The sequence below is a fragment of the Schistocerca nitens genome, chromosome 1, assembly GCF_023898315.1.
Source record: "Schistocerca nitens isolate TAMUIC-IGC-003100 chromosome 1, iqSchNite1.1, whole genome shotgun sequence".
Taxonomy (NCBI): domain Eukaryota; kingdom Metazoa; phylum Arthropoda; class Insecta; order Orthoptera; family Acrididae; genus Schistocerca; species Schistocerca nitens.
In genome coordinates, this window is record NC_064614.1 from 706,878,541 (window position 1) to 706,894,474 (window position 15,934).

At 43.5% G+C, this 15,934-nt stretch overlaps 1 protein-coding gene across 1 annotated transcript in view; it reads right to left on the reverse strand.

The window, feature by feature from the left end:
• Positions 1-15,934, reverse strand: part of LOC126195937 (uncharacterized) — a gene marked incomplete at its 5' end in the record, with an annotated part of 83,982 nt that overhangs the window by 55,649 nt on the left and 12,399 nt on the right. The window contains 2 exons of the mRNA XM_049934530.1: positions 398-611; positions 9,873-10,078. Coding sequence (XP_049790487.1) covers positions 398-611; positions 9,873-10,078 — 420 coding nt within the window. The remainder of the gene's footprint in view (positions 1-397; positions 612-9,872; positions 10,079-15,934) is intronic.

Genomic DNA, 15,934 nt, shown 5'->3' on the forward strand with positions numbered 1-15,934 from the left:
GGATTAAGTAGAGTGAAGGCTTAGGAAACGATGAGCTCAGCAGTTTCGTTCCATGAGAACTTACCACAAATTACCAAGTGCAGATTCTCTAAAAGATTTATATTTTCGGTATTTATTTGAACTATAAATGTTGAAAAATTGGTAGTGAACAACCCGTTTGTATCCAAATACGGTAATCATTTTCGATTATTTTTCCTTTCATGTTCTTCAGTCGGAAGTTGTAATACAATGTGATTAGCAAAATTGGACTCCTGAAGAAGTGGGTGAATTTTGATGTTCTGCAAGTAGGATGAACAAAGAAAGCCAGATATAATAAAAGTACAGGCTCCGTCGACTAATGTTTACTCCACCGACCGAGGTGTCGGCTATTAGCAGAGGCTGGAGTGGTGGTACTTACGTGCAGCAGCGGCGGCAGCGGGCGCAGCTCGGCGGCGGGCGGCGACGCGAGCAGCCACTGCACGCCGACGGCGACCTGCGTGAGCACCGCGAAGGCCAGCAGCAGCGCCTGGTAGGCCGCCGGCAGGTACACGCCGCCGTTCAGGCTGATCAGGAAGACGCACTTCACCAGCAGCGCCGAGAACACCACCGCGTACGACACGCCCGCGCCCATCCTGCCGACAAGCGCGCGCCGCAAATGAAGCACCTGACAGCCGGTAAACTAACACAGTATCTCCGACAGTTGAATCAGTTGTGCTTGAAAAGAATAAAGGGGAGATTAGAACTATAAGAAGAGCAGTACGAATATTTACCGCATCTTGTCGAAAAGAACAACAGTAATGTAAATGTGTGTGAAAACAGAAAAAAAGAAAACAGAATTTTAGTGCAAGTGACAATAGTAAGCGCTGCTCTCGTTATGGGACATTTGTCCCTCACTTGAACCTTAAATTGTAATCCGTAAAGCTCCCAATCATCAGGATGCAGAATATCTCCCTTCCGTAACTTCCTGGGAGATTAAAACTGTTTGCCGGACCGAAACTCGAACTCGGGACCTTCGCCTTTCGCGGGCATGTCCTCTACCATCTGAGCTACCCAAGCACGACGAGTTCGAGTCTCGGTCCGGCACAGAGTTTTAATCTGCCAGGAAATTTCATATCACCGCACACTCCGCTGCAGAGTGAAAATCTTATTCTGGAATCATCTCCCTTACCGGTTATCCATACATACTTCGATAACTTTTGAAAAAGACGAAGAAGAGCTAAAGTGTTCGGTTATAATTGGAGCCAGTATTTTCGTTTCAAATACAAAATTCTGATTGTGAAGACGTAGGTGATGAAACTAACCACGAGTGGTTAAATACCGATGCCTATGAACCGGGATTTCAACAGCTCAGCGACAAAGACTTTTTTTTTTTTTTTGAGTCATCAGCTTTCTGACTGGTTTGATGAGTCCTGCCACGAATTCCTCTCCTGTGCCAACCTCTTAATTTCAGAGTAGCACTTGCAATCTACATCCTCAATTATTTGCTGGATGTGCTCCGATCTCTGTCTTCCTCTATAGTTTTTGCCCTACAGTTCCCTCTGATATCATGGAAGTCATTCACACATTCTTAACACATGCCCTATCATCCTGCCGCTTCTCCTTATCAGTATTTTCCACATATTCCTTTCCTTTCCGATGCTGCGCATAACCTCCTCATTCCTCATCTGATCAGTCCGACTAATTTTCCACATTCGTCTGTAGCACCACATCTAAAATGATTCGAGTCTCTTCTGTTCCAGTTTTCCCACAGTCCATGTTTCGCTACCATACAATGCTGCACTCCATATGTACATTCTCAGAAATTTCATCCCCAAATTAAGGTCTATATTTAATACTAGTAGACTTCTCTTGGACAGGGATGCCTTTTTCCCAGTGCTAGTCTGCTTTTGATATCCTCCTTGCTCCATCCGGCACTGGTGATTTTGATGCCTAGGTAGTAGAGTTCCTTAACTTCATTTACTTCGTGACCATCAATTCTGATGTTAAGTTTCTCGTTGTTCTCATTTCTGCCACTTCTCATTACTTTCGTCTTTCTTCGATTTACTCTCAGTCCATATTCTATAGTCAGACTGTTCTTTCCATTCAGGACATCATGTAATTCTCCTTCACTTAGCGAACAATCTTCAGATGTTTGGTAGAGGAAGAGGGTTCAAAGAAGCCTATGGAGGAACCCTTTCTCACGCACAACGTGGAAATGAAATACTTTGATCTATTATTAGATTAAGGACATACCGGTGTTTCATTGACGGAAACACGAAAAGTCTTACGATTATTTCCCAGAATAAAGAAAAACCAGCTGAAATGAAACACGATGTTTTTTGAGTGCAATTGTGTAAATAAGTTGTCCGTTTCCGCGAGAAACGCGTAAGTAATGCAGTGAGCTTTCACATGTGACATGTATAAGGGGGCAGTTAAATGAAAATGTGAGAGGTGGAAAGAAATTAAGTAAACTGTGTCTTATTTCAAAAGTAATTGTCAATTCTATTAACACATTATCCCACTGTGAGACAAGGACGCCCGGGCCTCCATTAAAAAAAATTTTGCGGTTGCCTACGAAACCATGATTGCAGTCAGGCGTGCATCTCTTCCTCCAAAGCAAATAGAGGGCCCCGAATTCCTTTCTTCAGGCGTCCAAAATATGGAAACCGCAAGGGGAGGGATTAAATCTAAGAACACCTTTTTTTTTTTTTTTTAACCAGAAGCAAGTACAACGTTGGAGCCCACTGACTGAAGACACTTTTCGACAAAAATGAAATGCTCCTGAATTACTCATATTTTAGAACATAAAAAGGCAGTTTGTTTATCATAAATGTACAATTCATCCTTTCTATTTTCTTTTAATCTCATCTATAGCTCAGACAGACATGAAAACGAGCGACTGCAAACACTTTTACCACTTGGCAACAGTTTCGTTCCGATATCCTTTGGATCAAATACATTTCTGTCCAAAAGTAAAGCTACAAACGGAAATTTTGCAAGGTTACTTTTATGTTGTCACAAAACAGTATAAACAGGGACAGTAAAGTAGAAACAATGTAAAGAATACAGAACGTAAACAGCTGCAACATGCATAGCGGTAGACAATCACGTTCTTCGGTTTTTGCAACTTGTCGGACTTGCAGACACATTCTCACAACTGGTTAATTTGCCTAGTATGCTGTGTGACAACCTCTGGCAGCAATACAGGCCTGACAACGACGGAGAATGCTGTGAATGATGTCATCAGTTTCGTGTTGGGGCAATAATGCCCATTCTTCCTGAAGAGAATCAGCGGAATGAATCACCCGTGAGTTGCAAAGTGCTACCAGCAGTCGAGCAAGCACAGTGGCGTGTGTAGGGTGTTAAGACGTTTGGCGTACAATGATCGAGCATCTCCTTATAAGACACACATTTATATAGTCAGTGCTTAGCGACGCTTGAGGTGGTGTCAAGAGCGACGTCACTGGGCGGTAGATGATTGGAAACGAGTGGTTTGGATTGATGAATAACGCTATACCAAGCTGCAATCTGATGGAAGGATATGTGTTTGGTGAATGTTATCTCCGACCATATATAGTGCTAACAGTGAAGTGTCCGCAGCTCGTGGTCGTGCGGTAGCGTTCTCGCTTCCCACGCCCGGGTTCCCGGGTTCGATTCCCGGCGGGGTCAGGGATTTTCTCTGCCTCGTGATGGCTGGGTGTTGTGTGATGTCCTTAGGTTAGTTAGGTTTAAGTAGTTCTAAGTTCTAGGGGACTGATGACCATAGATGTTAAGTCCCATAGTGCTCAGAGCCATTTGAACCATTTTATCCCACTGGCGGGCATGGACATGCGCTAATCCAGATTGCCATGGTGATGGTCTCCTTCCGTACTTCTGCAGCGTTAGCAGTGTTGCAGTCCCAGCAGCGGTTGTCGAAGTTAGATGTGTGGTAATTTGCTGCACTGTGAGGACCAGGCAGCGACTGGCTGTGTCAGCAGCTTCTTCTTGCAGCTTCTTGCGAACGTACGCCCTGCGGGCTTCCGTCGCTCCACATCTCTAGAGCTTCTTGCGTTAGCATGTGGTGACATTTTCTGCTAACCTGGCCACGAGTTTCTCACATCCACGTAAAAGAAGGTCTGGTGTAATAGAGATTTATAGCCAATAATTTACTCAAACTACAATGGATTTCTTCAACCAATTATGTACGTTACATTTATTTACTTTCAGGATCAATACCCAGTCTCTGCATAAGTCATCGATTGTCTGCAGTTCTTTCTTCTGGGTACAGTGATGTATTTAATTTTTGAGTGGAGTTACTGAAAATGTAATTCGTGTTTTGAATGCTGAGGACAATATGACAGAAACTGTGTGTGCGTGCCTGACAGTGTGTGTTGCTTTGTGCTCTGTGTGAGCTATCGTTATCAAAACGTTTACAAAGCGACTTTTTTCTTTTTTCAAATTGTGTGTAGCCGGCCATTGTGGCCGAGCGGTTCTAGGCGCTTCAGTCCCGAACCGCACTGATGCTATGGTCGCAGGTTCGAATCCTGCCTCGGGCATGGATGTGTGTGATGTCCTTAGGTTAGTTAGGATTAAGTAGTTCCAATCCCGGGCCTGATGACCTCAGATGTTAAGTTCCATAGCGCTCAAAGCCATTTGAACCAAATTTTGTGTTCTGACAGGGAACTGTATCCCTGAGCACTTACTGTTTGAGAGCCGGAAAAGAAAAGTTATTCTCCTCTCCGTTACGGTTCAATATTTCGTAAATATCATCCACGTTTTCTACTAAAGTATGTTGCGGTCAGTAAATGAAAGAGAAAAATAGTTTGATCCGATGGGAGTTAGCGGTCTGTCTGCACCATCACTTCAATATATTGGGCCGCACGTAAGGCATTCTGTGTACTATTTTCATGTACTGAAAATGTGCTTTTGTTTCTGAATTTATTTTAATTACTTCTGATGCTATTTCCTTGATCTCGATGATCCCCGTGAACGAAATGATAAATAAAAGTCTACTCTGAAGTGAAACAAATTTACTAGAAAAGCTAGTCTGTTTCTTGAAAACCTGTTTGCATGTCTTTTTATAAGATGGCAAGAACTATGCCCCTTACGTCAAGTCATTAAAGATCACCTAACTCACGTTGAGCGAACAGTAGGGCTGAACAAAATGACTGACAAGGCACAATGCATCTTGTAGAGGGTATAGTATGGACATAGTGGAATAATTAATGTCGGGTGATGGTTTTAAAGTAATTCAAGCGATATGAAAACTTTGTGGAAACGAGTCGATTTACTGGACGCTAGTTTACCCCAGGAAAGCATTAAGAGTTAACTGTGGCCAGCTGGGGAACGGCGAAGGGAAGCGACAATAGGAAGCTTAGGGCGGCTCAAGCTCTGAGAAAGTGGTAATGCAGCGCGGCCTCCGGCCGCCTTAAGATGAGTGACAGTGAGTGGGTGGTTGACCCCGACTCCACGCTGGTGTACCGGGAAACAGACGGAGAACTTGTACGCCTGTTGATAAATGTCCGTTGTCCGTACGCCTGTTGATAAATGTCCGTTGTCCCGTCTTCTGCGAAATATGCGAGGAAGCCGCGCAAAACTACGGTGGAGCGGTCAACAGAGGTCAAAATATGCGTGTTCGTGACTATAGCAACTTCACGCTGAATTCAAGGTCCGCAGAGCCTGAAGCAAATTAGGTGAAGAGCGACAGAATGAAATACGCCGGCCTCTGATAGGAACATAGGACCAAGGAATTTGAAGTACTCTCCTGGGAGTCAGAATTCCGGAAAATTTGGTGTTTCTGCAGACACTAACCTTGATGGGTGGCCTGGGAGGAGTTAAATAGCAGAAGTTGAGAGGAAGGGAAATTTTGTGGGAATTTGTTCATTTCCCAGAGCAGGCATTGGTCGGCGCTGGGGAGCGACGCATAATTAACGCGACTTGCGCTGCAATTGGCGTAAGTGATTTTGCTGGAGGGGAAGCCGAGGCGAAGAGCAGACTGGCAGAAGTCTCAGTAGAGGTCTTCCGTTCCCAGCTTGCCTAGAGTGCGGATGTGGCGTTCTTGACTCAGCTTGCCTGAGAAAGAGTGAGCATCTCTGCAGTTTAGGACTTAGCAAAGGGAACGATTGAGCTTGGAGATAGGAAGTGTTGGTTCAGCTATGTACTGAGCAAGATAGCTAGGAGTGAATAGACGAGCGCAGCATTGCAGCACCACGAGGTCGGCCGACGTCCACACAACGACGCCGCTCTGCCACGCTGCATTCGGTGATATTGCGCCCGCTCTGGCCACTGATTAATTTGTTGGATCACATCGGCAAAGTTTCCACGAGGGTTTCATGGGCTGTGTATTGAAGAATTCTTCTCGCACTTCGCATTACGCCTGGGTCAGTCGATAGGAATTACTTTTGAGTATTGCGCTTTACTCCATGCAAACGCAATTTATTACCACTGCCTGATAGGAGAGTCTTGCAATGTCGTGATTGAAGGTCTTGAGTTAAAATAAATTTGTGCTAATCGACTGCATCTGTTTACAATCAAGTAGTTGAAATCCAAAGCCACTTTCTTAATTAATTTTATGTTCCACATTTGCATCTGGTGTTCAGTAGCTGAATAAAACATCAATGTGCGCCCCTTTTTAATTAAAAGTGATCAATTCTGAATAAATTAATGTCAACACTGCCACTGCAGTACAATCAGGAGTCACAGGGCCTTATTACTTTTTTGCGTTATCCGATATTGTGGCAGTTTGCACTCTCTGTTGATCTGTTAGTCAATTAGTTGGAGTGAACACACGCCAAAACCAGCTAAGTGTCGGGTGGGGTGTCACACTCTATATTTGGAAAAAAAGTTAGGAATTGCTCTTTGCTTCTGTTCGGTGTAGCGCGCCACAGCAATAGATGAAACTGACATAACATTACGAACATATCTTCTCTATATCGTGGCAGAGCAGTCCAATGACAAATTTGAAAAGCTGCTTCCACGAATAGTCTAATTACCAGAGTATTATAATCCGATTACCGCGTGTCATACACGGCCGTCACGGTAATTATGAAACACGTACAACTGCGCTACATGAGTAACGACAGCGGAGCGAGGAATTGAGATGACAAGTGGCTTAATTAATTGCCTACTTATCGCGATTCACCTGTGCACTCGCGAGCCGCGGCGCGAGGCGGCCGTGCGACAGGTTTGCGATGCTTTTTCACTGTCGCCGGCGCCGCGTGGCTGCTTCGACACCGCGGCCGGCATTCTTCGCTCAGGTGATCGCCACTCGTGCGGAACAAGCTGCCCCTCGCCGAAGTTCACTCCGCCTCTCTCTGCCAGCTGAGATGGAAGCAGGTGACGAGACAGGAAAACCTTGTCAGGGAACTAGATAATGTGACTCGAACCTGTTTGCTACACAACACAAAGATCCATGCAAAGGTGTTTATGTGTTTGTTCATGGTAGGACAGAAGAATCTCTTTTACATCATCAATACTAGATCCTTCTTCGGACGCACTGTTTGTCTGTGTGAGTCCTGGTATTATCAAAAAAATGATAAAATATTTGTTTCTGTCAGAAAAGACTGCGCTATAAAATATATAAAAGTTTTCAGATAGTACAGGAATTCGCTTCAGCTGATCTATGAAAACCACAGAAAATCTATATCAGGGCCGAGCGACGAAGTGCAGTGATGAAGAAACTAAATTCGTACCCGGGATGTCCGTGTTCAAGTCTTCGTCCAACTGACCTTATTCAGATTTCCCTTTTTTTCCTAAATAATTTGGGGCGAGTGGCGGGATGCTTCCATCAGAAAGGCTAGAGCTTCACCATGCTTCCAAGAGAACACCCTCACCCAAATAAGATTTTAAAATTCCTCTCTAGGATGGGCGAATTTCTATTAGCGAACTGCCCGTTCCGAATATGCGACCTGTGTCTCAACCTTTGCATCACCTGACTCTTCGTCTGTAAAGAGCTGCCAGTCAAACCCGTAATGACACAGTCGCAGAGAAAAAGCAACATTTACCTAAAACCCACACTCCCTCTCCAGCGAAGTATACGTCGTTGTGAAATTACAGACAAAGCGCGCGCCCATACGGCACATCACTGTGTCTTTCACTATAATCTAGCTAGCAGTTTCACCAACATTTATATTTTTACTCTTCAAAACAACATATAATACATTATAACAGCCATGTCTCGCTATAGTATATTACTTTAAGTTGTTCCCACTCTACGGTCGAGCTCATCCACTTTGTCGCAATTTATTTAAAGAAAAGAACCCATTTATATTGTTACTTACGTACAGCTTTAGCTTTACCTTTGTTCACGTATTATTAAACCTAAATATTGTTTTGCTTTCAAATATTTGGACTTCTTTATAAATGAACGCTCACAGAAGAAACATCCACCTCACAGAAGAAACATCCACCAAGCGATGAGATGTGTACAAGAGCAAGGGCAGCCGGACAAGGTTACAAAGAAAGAAAGAGTCGAATAGGAATTTGTAAGCAATTAATCGAATGACACATCGAGGACCATTTAGGAATGTTCAACCCGGTGGTGTAAACATAATTTCTCTATCAATTTTATTCCGAATTTCTTCAAATTTCAGCCACGATTGAAACCATTAACGAAACTTCCGAGGGAGAAGGAAGTTTATGACAATTATTGCTAACATACTGAGGAACCAGAATGTGGAAATAGATTTCAGCTGCCATCAGTAAAAGGAATTGATAATGTACACAGAATGGCAACAACCAGTAAAAACTACTCTTGTTGTAAAAAAACGGTCCTCCTCCTTTCTAGTGAAGGCATGGGGATACAGTGAGAACCGCCTTTGCGCCAGTTAGGTCTGACCCAGAACAGGAAACCTCTCTCGGCAAAATGACGTGACAGCTCCTATGTCTCAGCAAGAAGGCGTCAGCCCCTGCCCTCCTAGGTAGTTGGCAACGGCTCTTTATTTTTTGAAGTGTGTGCCAGGTCAGTGGTGCCATTTAATCCACAAAAGGCCTGACCAGTCTCATGTCCTACTTATTGAGTTTTAGCTTATAGTCGGACCAGCAGTTGCAGGTTCATCTCCGTTGTGGACGCATCTTGATATAGGTGTTTAGCCCATTGCAATTAGTAGCAGTTTAGCTGTCGGTCATCTTGCACATAACAAAGCGAAATTATTTGGGTACGTTGGCCTATTCGTCTGCTCAGCAAGTGAAAGTATCTCATACTACGAGCACAATCCCATGGCGTCAGCTGTGTGGTAAGATTCACGGAAATCTCGTTCTTTGCCATTTTGATATTCACTCTCTGGTTAGTATTCCCTCTCCGCCCTGAGCATAGTTCTGCATACGAAGCTACGGTTTCAGTACACGTGTTCTGTGTCATCTATCATTTAATAACATCAGTGAAGGCTGACCTCTAAATATTGTATTTAGATTAATTCTAATTTCAGACTATATCAATATTTTTGTTTCTCCTTATCCTTTCTTATTAGAGTTGAGATTTCCTTCCGCCCCTCCCAGCACTGAAAAAAAAAAAATAAAAAAAACAGGGACCTCCTGCAAATAACTACCTTTCCAGTGCCTTACACCATCTATCAATTGAAAACCCTGTTAGCCTCTCAACATGTACCACATTTAAGAACTGGGGTAAGCTTCTTTTATTTTCGCTGTCAGAGATTGCAAAGAGATAGGGAAGACAGCAGGATGGGGTAGCTGCAAACAACAAAACTTCCCACACCTAAAATCCTTGACGGTGACGTTTCGTTACATTATGTTCCGTGCTGTGATGTCCCTCGAGTACTGACATTCATGTGGAAATTAATACAGTAGCGAGTCACAACGACATAGTCACCAGGGTCTGAATGCAGAAGAGGCAAGGTAAACGGTAGACAAGATGAAGTACTGAACACGTGGCATCATTTGTGAAGTTTCACAGTTGAGCAAAGAGTGAGCGACGGTACCTGATGGTGGCGCAGACGGCGGGGGTGGGCGTGGCGGCGGCGACGGCGGCGACGGCGGCGCACAGCAGCAGCCCCAGCAGCAGCGTCTGGCCCAGGAAGAGGTGGCGCCGGCTGGGCGCCGTCTGGCGCGCCTTGCATACCACGAACACCTCGAAGCCCAGCATCAGCAGTGCGCTCACGCTGCACACCACCAACAGCGGCACCACCTGCCGAACGCCTGCAGCTCACTAACCTGGCACTCCACTACAGTCAAATGGCGCGCCTTGCACAACACGAACACCTCGAAGCCCAGCATCAGCAGTGCGCTCACGCTGCACGCCACCAACAGCGGCACCACCTGCCGAACGCCTGCAGCTCACTAACCTGGCACTCCACTACAGTCAAATGGCGCGCCTTGCACAACACGACACCTCGAAGCCCAGCATCAGCAGTGTGCTCATGCTGCACACCACCAACAGCGGCACCACCTGCCGAACGCCTGCAGCTCACTAACCTGGCACTCCACTACAGTCAAATGGCGCGCCTTGCACAACACGAACACCTCGAAGCCAAGCATCAGCAGTGCGCTCACGGTGCACACCACCAACAGCGGCACCACCTGCCGAACGCCTGCAGCTCACTAACCTGGCACTCCACTGCAGTCAAATGGCGCGCCTTGCACACCATCAACACCTTGATACCCAGCATCTGCAGTGGCCTCATGCTGCACTGCACCACTAGCCACACTACCTGGAGAACGCAAGACAGCACACAAAGCTGGCACTAACTAGAGTCAAATGCCGCATCTTGCACAACACGAATACTTCAATGCATTGTTCAGTCGGTTGTTTTTTCGTTCAGCTGGTTTTTTCAGTCAAATGAAACAGCCGAATCGAACTATCCTCTGCGGCCTTGTCAGCTATATTAAAATTTTCCTTCACTCACCGAGTTTAATGCGAGAGAACCGACTGACACAAGTCTCTCTCCGTTTCTGCCCGTTTTCCACTCAGTCTATGGGTTTGAGTGGTTTTATTTACAAACCTTTTCAGATTTTCCGGTTATACATGAACCATGTCTAGGATTGACAAACTTCTTCACACGAAAAAAAAGTATCTTATTTCAAGGAGATGTGAATAAGACGTAAATTTCTAGAAATAAAGTATTTTCAAAATGTATGTATTTACTTACTTAAATACAAATTTTAGTACTTCGGGCATTAAGTATCAATTTTTGGTTGGTTTTAAAAGTTTAATATCTCATGCTGCACAGTAAATATATGCGTATATAAACGAATAAACTCTTTTTAACAAGTTTTTATTAGGTCAGTTTCTGTTTGTCCAGTTCAAATTTTGTAGTTTATTTCCAACTGTCTTCCCGATAAGCTAGACACTTGAAACTTTCAACATAACTCAGAACTCGATGACGCTTGAGTATTAAGTAGCTTTTGAGTGGGGTGTGGCGCGGAGCACTATGTTTTGTGGTCTTTTTGTCTGTTCGGAACAAATTTTGCAATTAATCTTAAACTAACTTCCCAATAAGCTTAAGACTTTAATTTTCAGCGTAGCTCAGAACTGGATGACAATGCAACATTAACTCGCTTCCTTTCCTTGTGTGTTGGGGGGAGAGAACTTGGTGTACCATTGCTGTTTTCCTGTTTTCCTCTTGCGGTCGCGCATGTTTATCAGTTAAGAATCATTGCCACTAATCTTCCGTGTTAGCTCGATTCTCCATAATTCTTACATTGGCGGTCTTTTCGCGAGATGTTGGTGGGAGGAAGCAATATATTGTTGACTCAGTTGAGGAGAAACTGAAATACACCTGACAAAAAATGGTTCAAATGGCTCTGAGCACTATGGGACTTAACATCTGAGGTCATCAGTCTCCTAGAACTTCGAACTACTTAAACCTAACTAACCTAAGGACATCACACACATCCATGCCCGAGGCAGGATTCGAACCTGCGGCCGCAGCGGTCGCGCAGTGTCAAACTGAAGCGGCTAGAACCGCTCGGCCACACCGGCCGGCTAAATCTGACATTTACCATGTGTCTCTGTGTCGTTATCTCATCAAAATATTTGAAATCAATTGAAAAAATTCACATGTGCAAGACTACAAAGCAGAGAGTAACTATTTAAATAAAACACTTTTTAATAAAATTCTTTTTATGACGGACTAAAAACTATTAAATTATCTATAATGACTCTATACAGATAATCCTGAGCATTTCTGCTTGTGAATTTTTAATACCTATGACAATACTTGTAAAACTGAAAACGGAAAACATGGGGCACATGTAGCAGATAATAGTAAAGAGTGTGCACAGTATCTGTCGTTGAGAAGAATCACAGAAACATTCATATCATTTGAAGTGCAATAACACTGTTAGCGACTTCGGTGAACTATTCATATATCGCTTACCTATTGCATACGTCTCACACTTTTTATTTTAACTTTTACAAGTTTTTTAATAGAATCAAAAACTTCAAAAGCATAAATTTTCAGAACTGTCTGTATAGCATTAAAACTTTTTGTATGGGGCTAGCAGAAATTATTTAATACATTTTAGTCCTTTTTAATTACGTATTATATTTAAATGTTTTTTACTTAAATAATAATTTTTGATTTAAATTTTACTGAAACTCTACCACTTTCTTCTGGCCGGTTGGCACCCAACACTGGCACACATACGATGCAATTATTTTATTTGTGACTATACCAATTGAATTTTAAGCATATTGGAAGTACTTTTCGCAAAAAAATACGTATCGTTCGTAAATTTACTTTGAATTTCTTTGCTTAATGAAGTTTCATAATATGAGTCATCCTTACAGATATTATACACACATCAAAAAAAGTTTTGCATCACCTCGGTTCCGAGACTTCCGGAACCTGTACAGAAAATTGGAATACAGATCAACATAAACATCATTTCCGATCTTTTTATTGCTTTTGAAAACTACACATTGCATGTTGTGCCACCATACAGCGTGATCTTCAGAGGTAGTGGTCCAGATTGCTGTACACAACGCTACCTCTAATACCCTGTAGCAAGTCCTCTTGGATTGATGTATGCCTGTATTCGTCGTGGCATACTATCCACGAGTTCATCAAGGCACTGTTGGTCCAGATTGTCCCACTCCCCAACAGCGATTCGGCATAGATCCTTCAGAATGGTTGGCGGGTCACGTGGTCATTAACAACCCTTTTCAATCCATCCCAGGCATGTTCGATTGGGTTCATGTCTTGAGAACATGCTGGCCACTCTAGTCGAGCGACGTCGTTATCCTGAAGGAAGTCATTCACAAGGTGTGCATGAGGGCATGAGGGGGGGGGGGGGGGGCGCCAGTTGTCGTCCATGAAAACGAATGCCTCGCCAATATGCTGCCGATATGGTTGCACTATCTGTCGGAGGATGGTATTCGTGTATCGTACAGCCGTTACGGCGCCTTCCATGACCACCAACGGCGCACGTCGGCCCCACATAATACCACCCCAAAACAGCAGGGAACCTCCACCTTGCTGCACTCGCTGGACAGTGTGTTTAAGGCATTCAGCCTGACCGGGATACCTTCAAACACGTCTCCGACGATTGTCTGGTTGAAGGCATATGCGACACTCATCGGTGAAGAGAACGTGATGCCAATCCTGAGCGGTCGATTCGGCATGTTGTTGAGCCCATCTGTACCGCGCTGCATGGTTTCGTCGTTGCAAAGACGGACCTCGCCATGGACGTAGGGAGTGAAGTAGTGCATCATGCAGCCTATTGCGCACGGTTTGAGTCTTAACGCAATGTCCTGTGGCTGCACGAAAAGCATTATTCAGGATGGTGGCGTTGCTGTCAGGGTTCCTCCGGGCCATAATCCGTAGTTAGTGTTGGGCGGCCTCAGTGAGGCATTTCATCGACAGTTCCTGTCTCTCTGTATCTCCTCCATGTCCGAACAATATCGCTTTGGTTCACTCCGAGACGCCTGGACACTTCCCTTGTCGAGAGCCCTTCCTGGCACAAAGTAACAATGCGGGCACGATCGAACCGCGGTATTGACCGTCTAGACATAGCTGAACTACAGACAACACGAGTCGTGTAACTCCTTCCTGGTGGAATGGCTGGAACTGATCGGCTGTCTCATAGGTGCTGCTCATGCATGGTTGTTTACATCTTTTGGTGAGTTTAGCGACATCTCTTAACAGTCGAAGGGACTGTGTCTGTGATACAATATCCACGGTCAACATCTATCTTCAGGAGTTCTAGGAACTGGGGTGATGCAAAACTCTTTTTGATGTGTATATATCGTACTGAATGTATTTTGAGGACCACACCTTACTCAGTCATCTGATTTCTCCCATTCGTATATTATTACTGTGACCCATATATAAGGCTTCGTTGTTTTCATCAGGTTTTTGATACATCAGAATCAACTTGCAGGCTTATTTGTTTCTATTTAAGCGGTAGATACGAACAAAATTTTATAAATATCAAACTTTGCACTTTCTTACAACAACACAACAATCTCGACGATGCAAACCAAGGTCATCTCTAAAGGTAAGCTTATGAGTGCTGAAATGTGGTTTGCGTACTAGTAGATGATTTTCGTGTTGTAAGCGTTTGTGTGTCGTGTAAATGAAGCTGAAATGGTTAACCAGCTAAGCTTTGGCCTAGCCGATTGTGGAGAAACCGCGTAAAAGACCACACCCTGGCTGAATGGCAAAAGTGATTCGAGGTAACGAGGAACACGGGGACGGTTCTCGCCTTCCCGTGCCTGGCACACAGCGAGCAGACACATTTTTAAAATAATACAGTTTAACTGCTTGGTTGAATCACATTACAGCATCTTGTATTCATGTTTGAAAGGCTATGGGAGTGCTCGCTAAGTATTATTATGAGCGTAAATATATTTAAGTTAATTAGCTTACTTATAATTTTGCAACATTAGGTATACCCGGATGGGTCCTAGTATTGAAGGCGTCCAAAGGAGTACTGAAGTGGTTTTTGCACAACTGTCCAGAGTACACCCGGATCTTTTTTCGTGTCTGAGAAACTTGACTGATTGGAAATAAACAGATTGTAATAACCCTTAGTTAAAATTCATTAAATAAGGACCAGTCCGTAGGTAGTTTCTTCGTTTTAGTAAACTAAAAACCATGAGGCAAGCACTTTCAGAAGCTCTCCTACAAACATACATGATGTTCTAAAATGGAATTAACAACTTTGATAAGTATATTCAAAAAATGTGAATGGGCGGAAAGATGCAGTTTGTGATTATCGTTCTCACTCATGTAAAGCTGTTTTTTCTTATTTTCCCAGGTTAGTTATTGGCTGTCCCTTGCAGTTCGCACCGTATATGAAATGGCTGGTAAAAAACAGATTTGACGAACTGCATCACAGTTTTTTTTATTATTATTTGGGCGGGAGCAGCAAGAACTCTGACCTCGCATCAAGGCAGCGACATCACACATTAACGATGACACGCAAGGCCGGTCGGAATACCTCTTTGTTCTGGATTTAACAATTGTAAAACGATTTATCCCACATTAGATATTCAGTTCACCTGTATTAGTATGCTGGTACTGAAAGGATAATTTACCAAATAAGTAATGTAATAAATAAATAAAAACAGTTTGTTGTAGAAACTACGAAAGCAATGTTAGTGACTAGCCTCAATTATGACAAAACTTGGGTTGAATATTTCCATGCTGTTGAGGAATACAGACATGCTGAAGCAAACTTACAGCACTGGTAAAATACTTTATGTCTGCTCGCACTGCTTCATCTTAGGGGGTACTAATAAAACGTAAATTAGTGTATTTATGTAAAGAATTAAAGTGACAGTTCGCATTTTTTACATTTAATTAACACTTGTTATGCAATATCAATAATTTTTATTGTGTCCTGAATTTGGATTTAGAACATATGGTCACACTTAACTCTATTAAGCGGTTACTAGAATCTTAAGTGTGTATGAACATTATGCCACAAACCACACGTTTCTATCTTTCCCCATGTATAAAATACACGTGACCATAGTTGTAAACATCATTTTGGAATACCTTGTACTTTCCATACGCCTTTATTGAGCCAGTGGGAA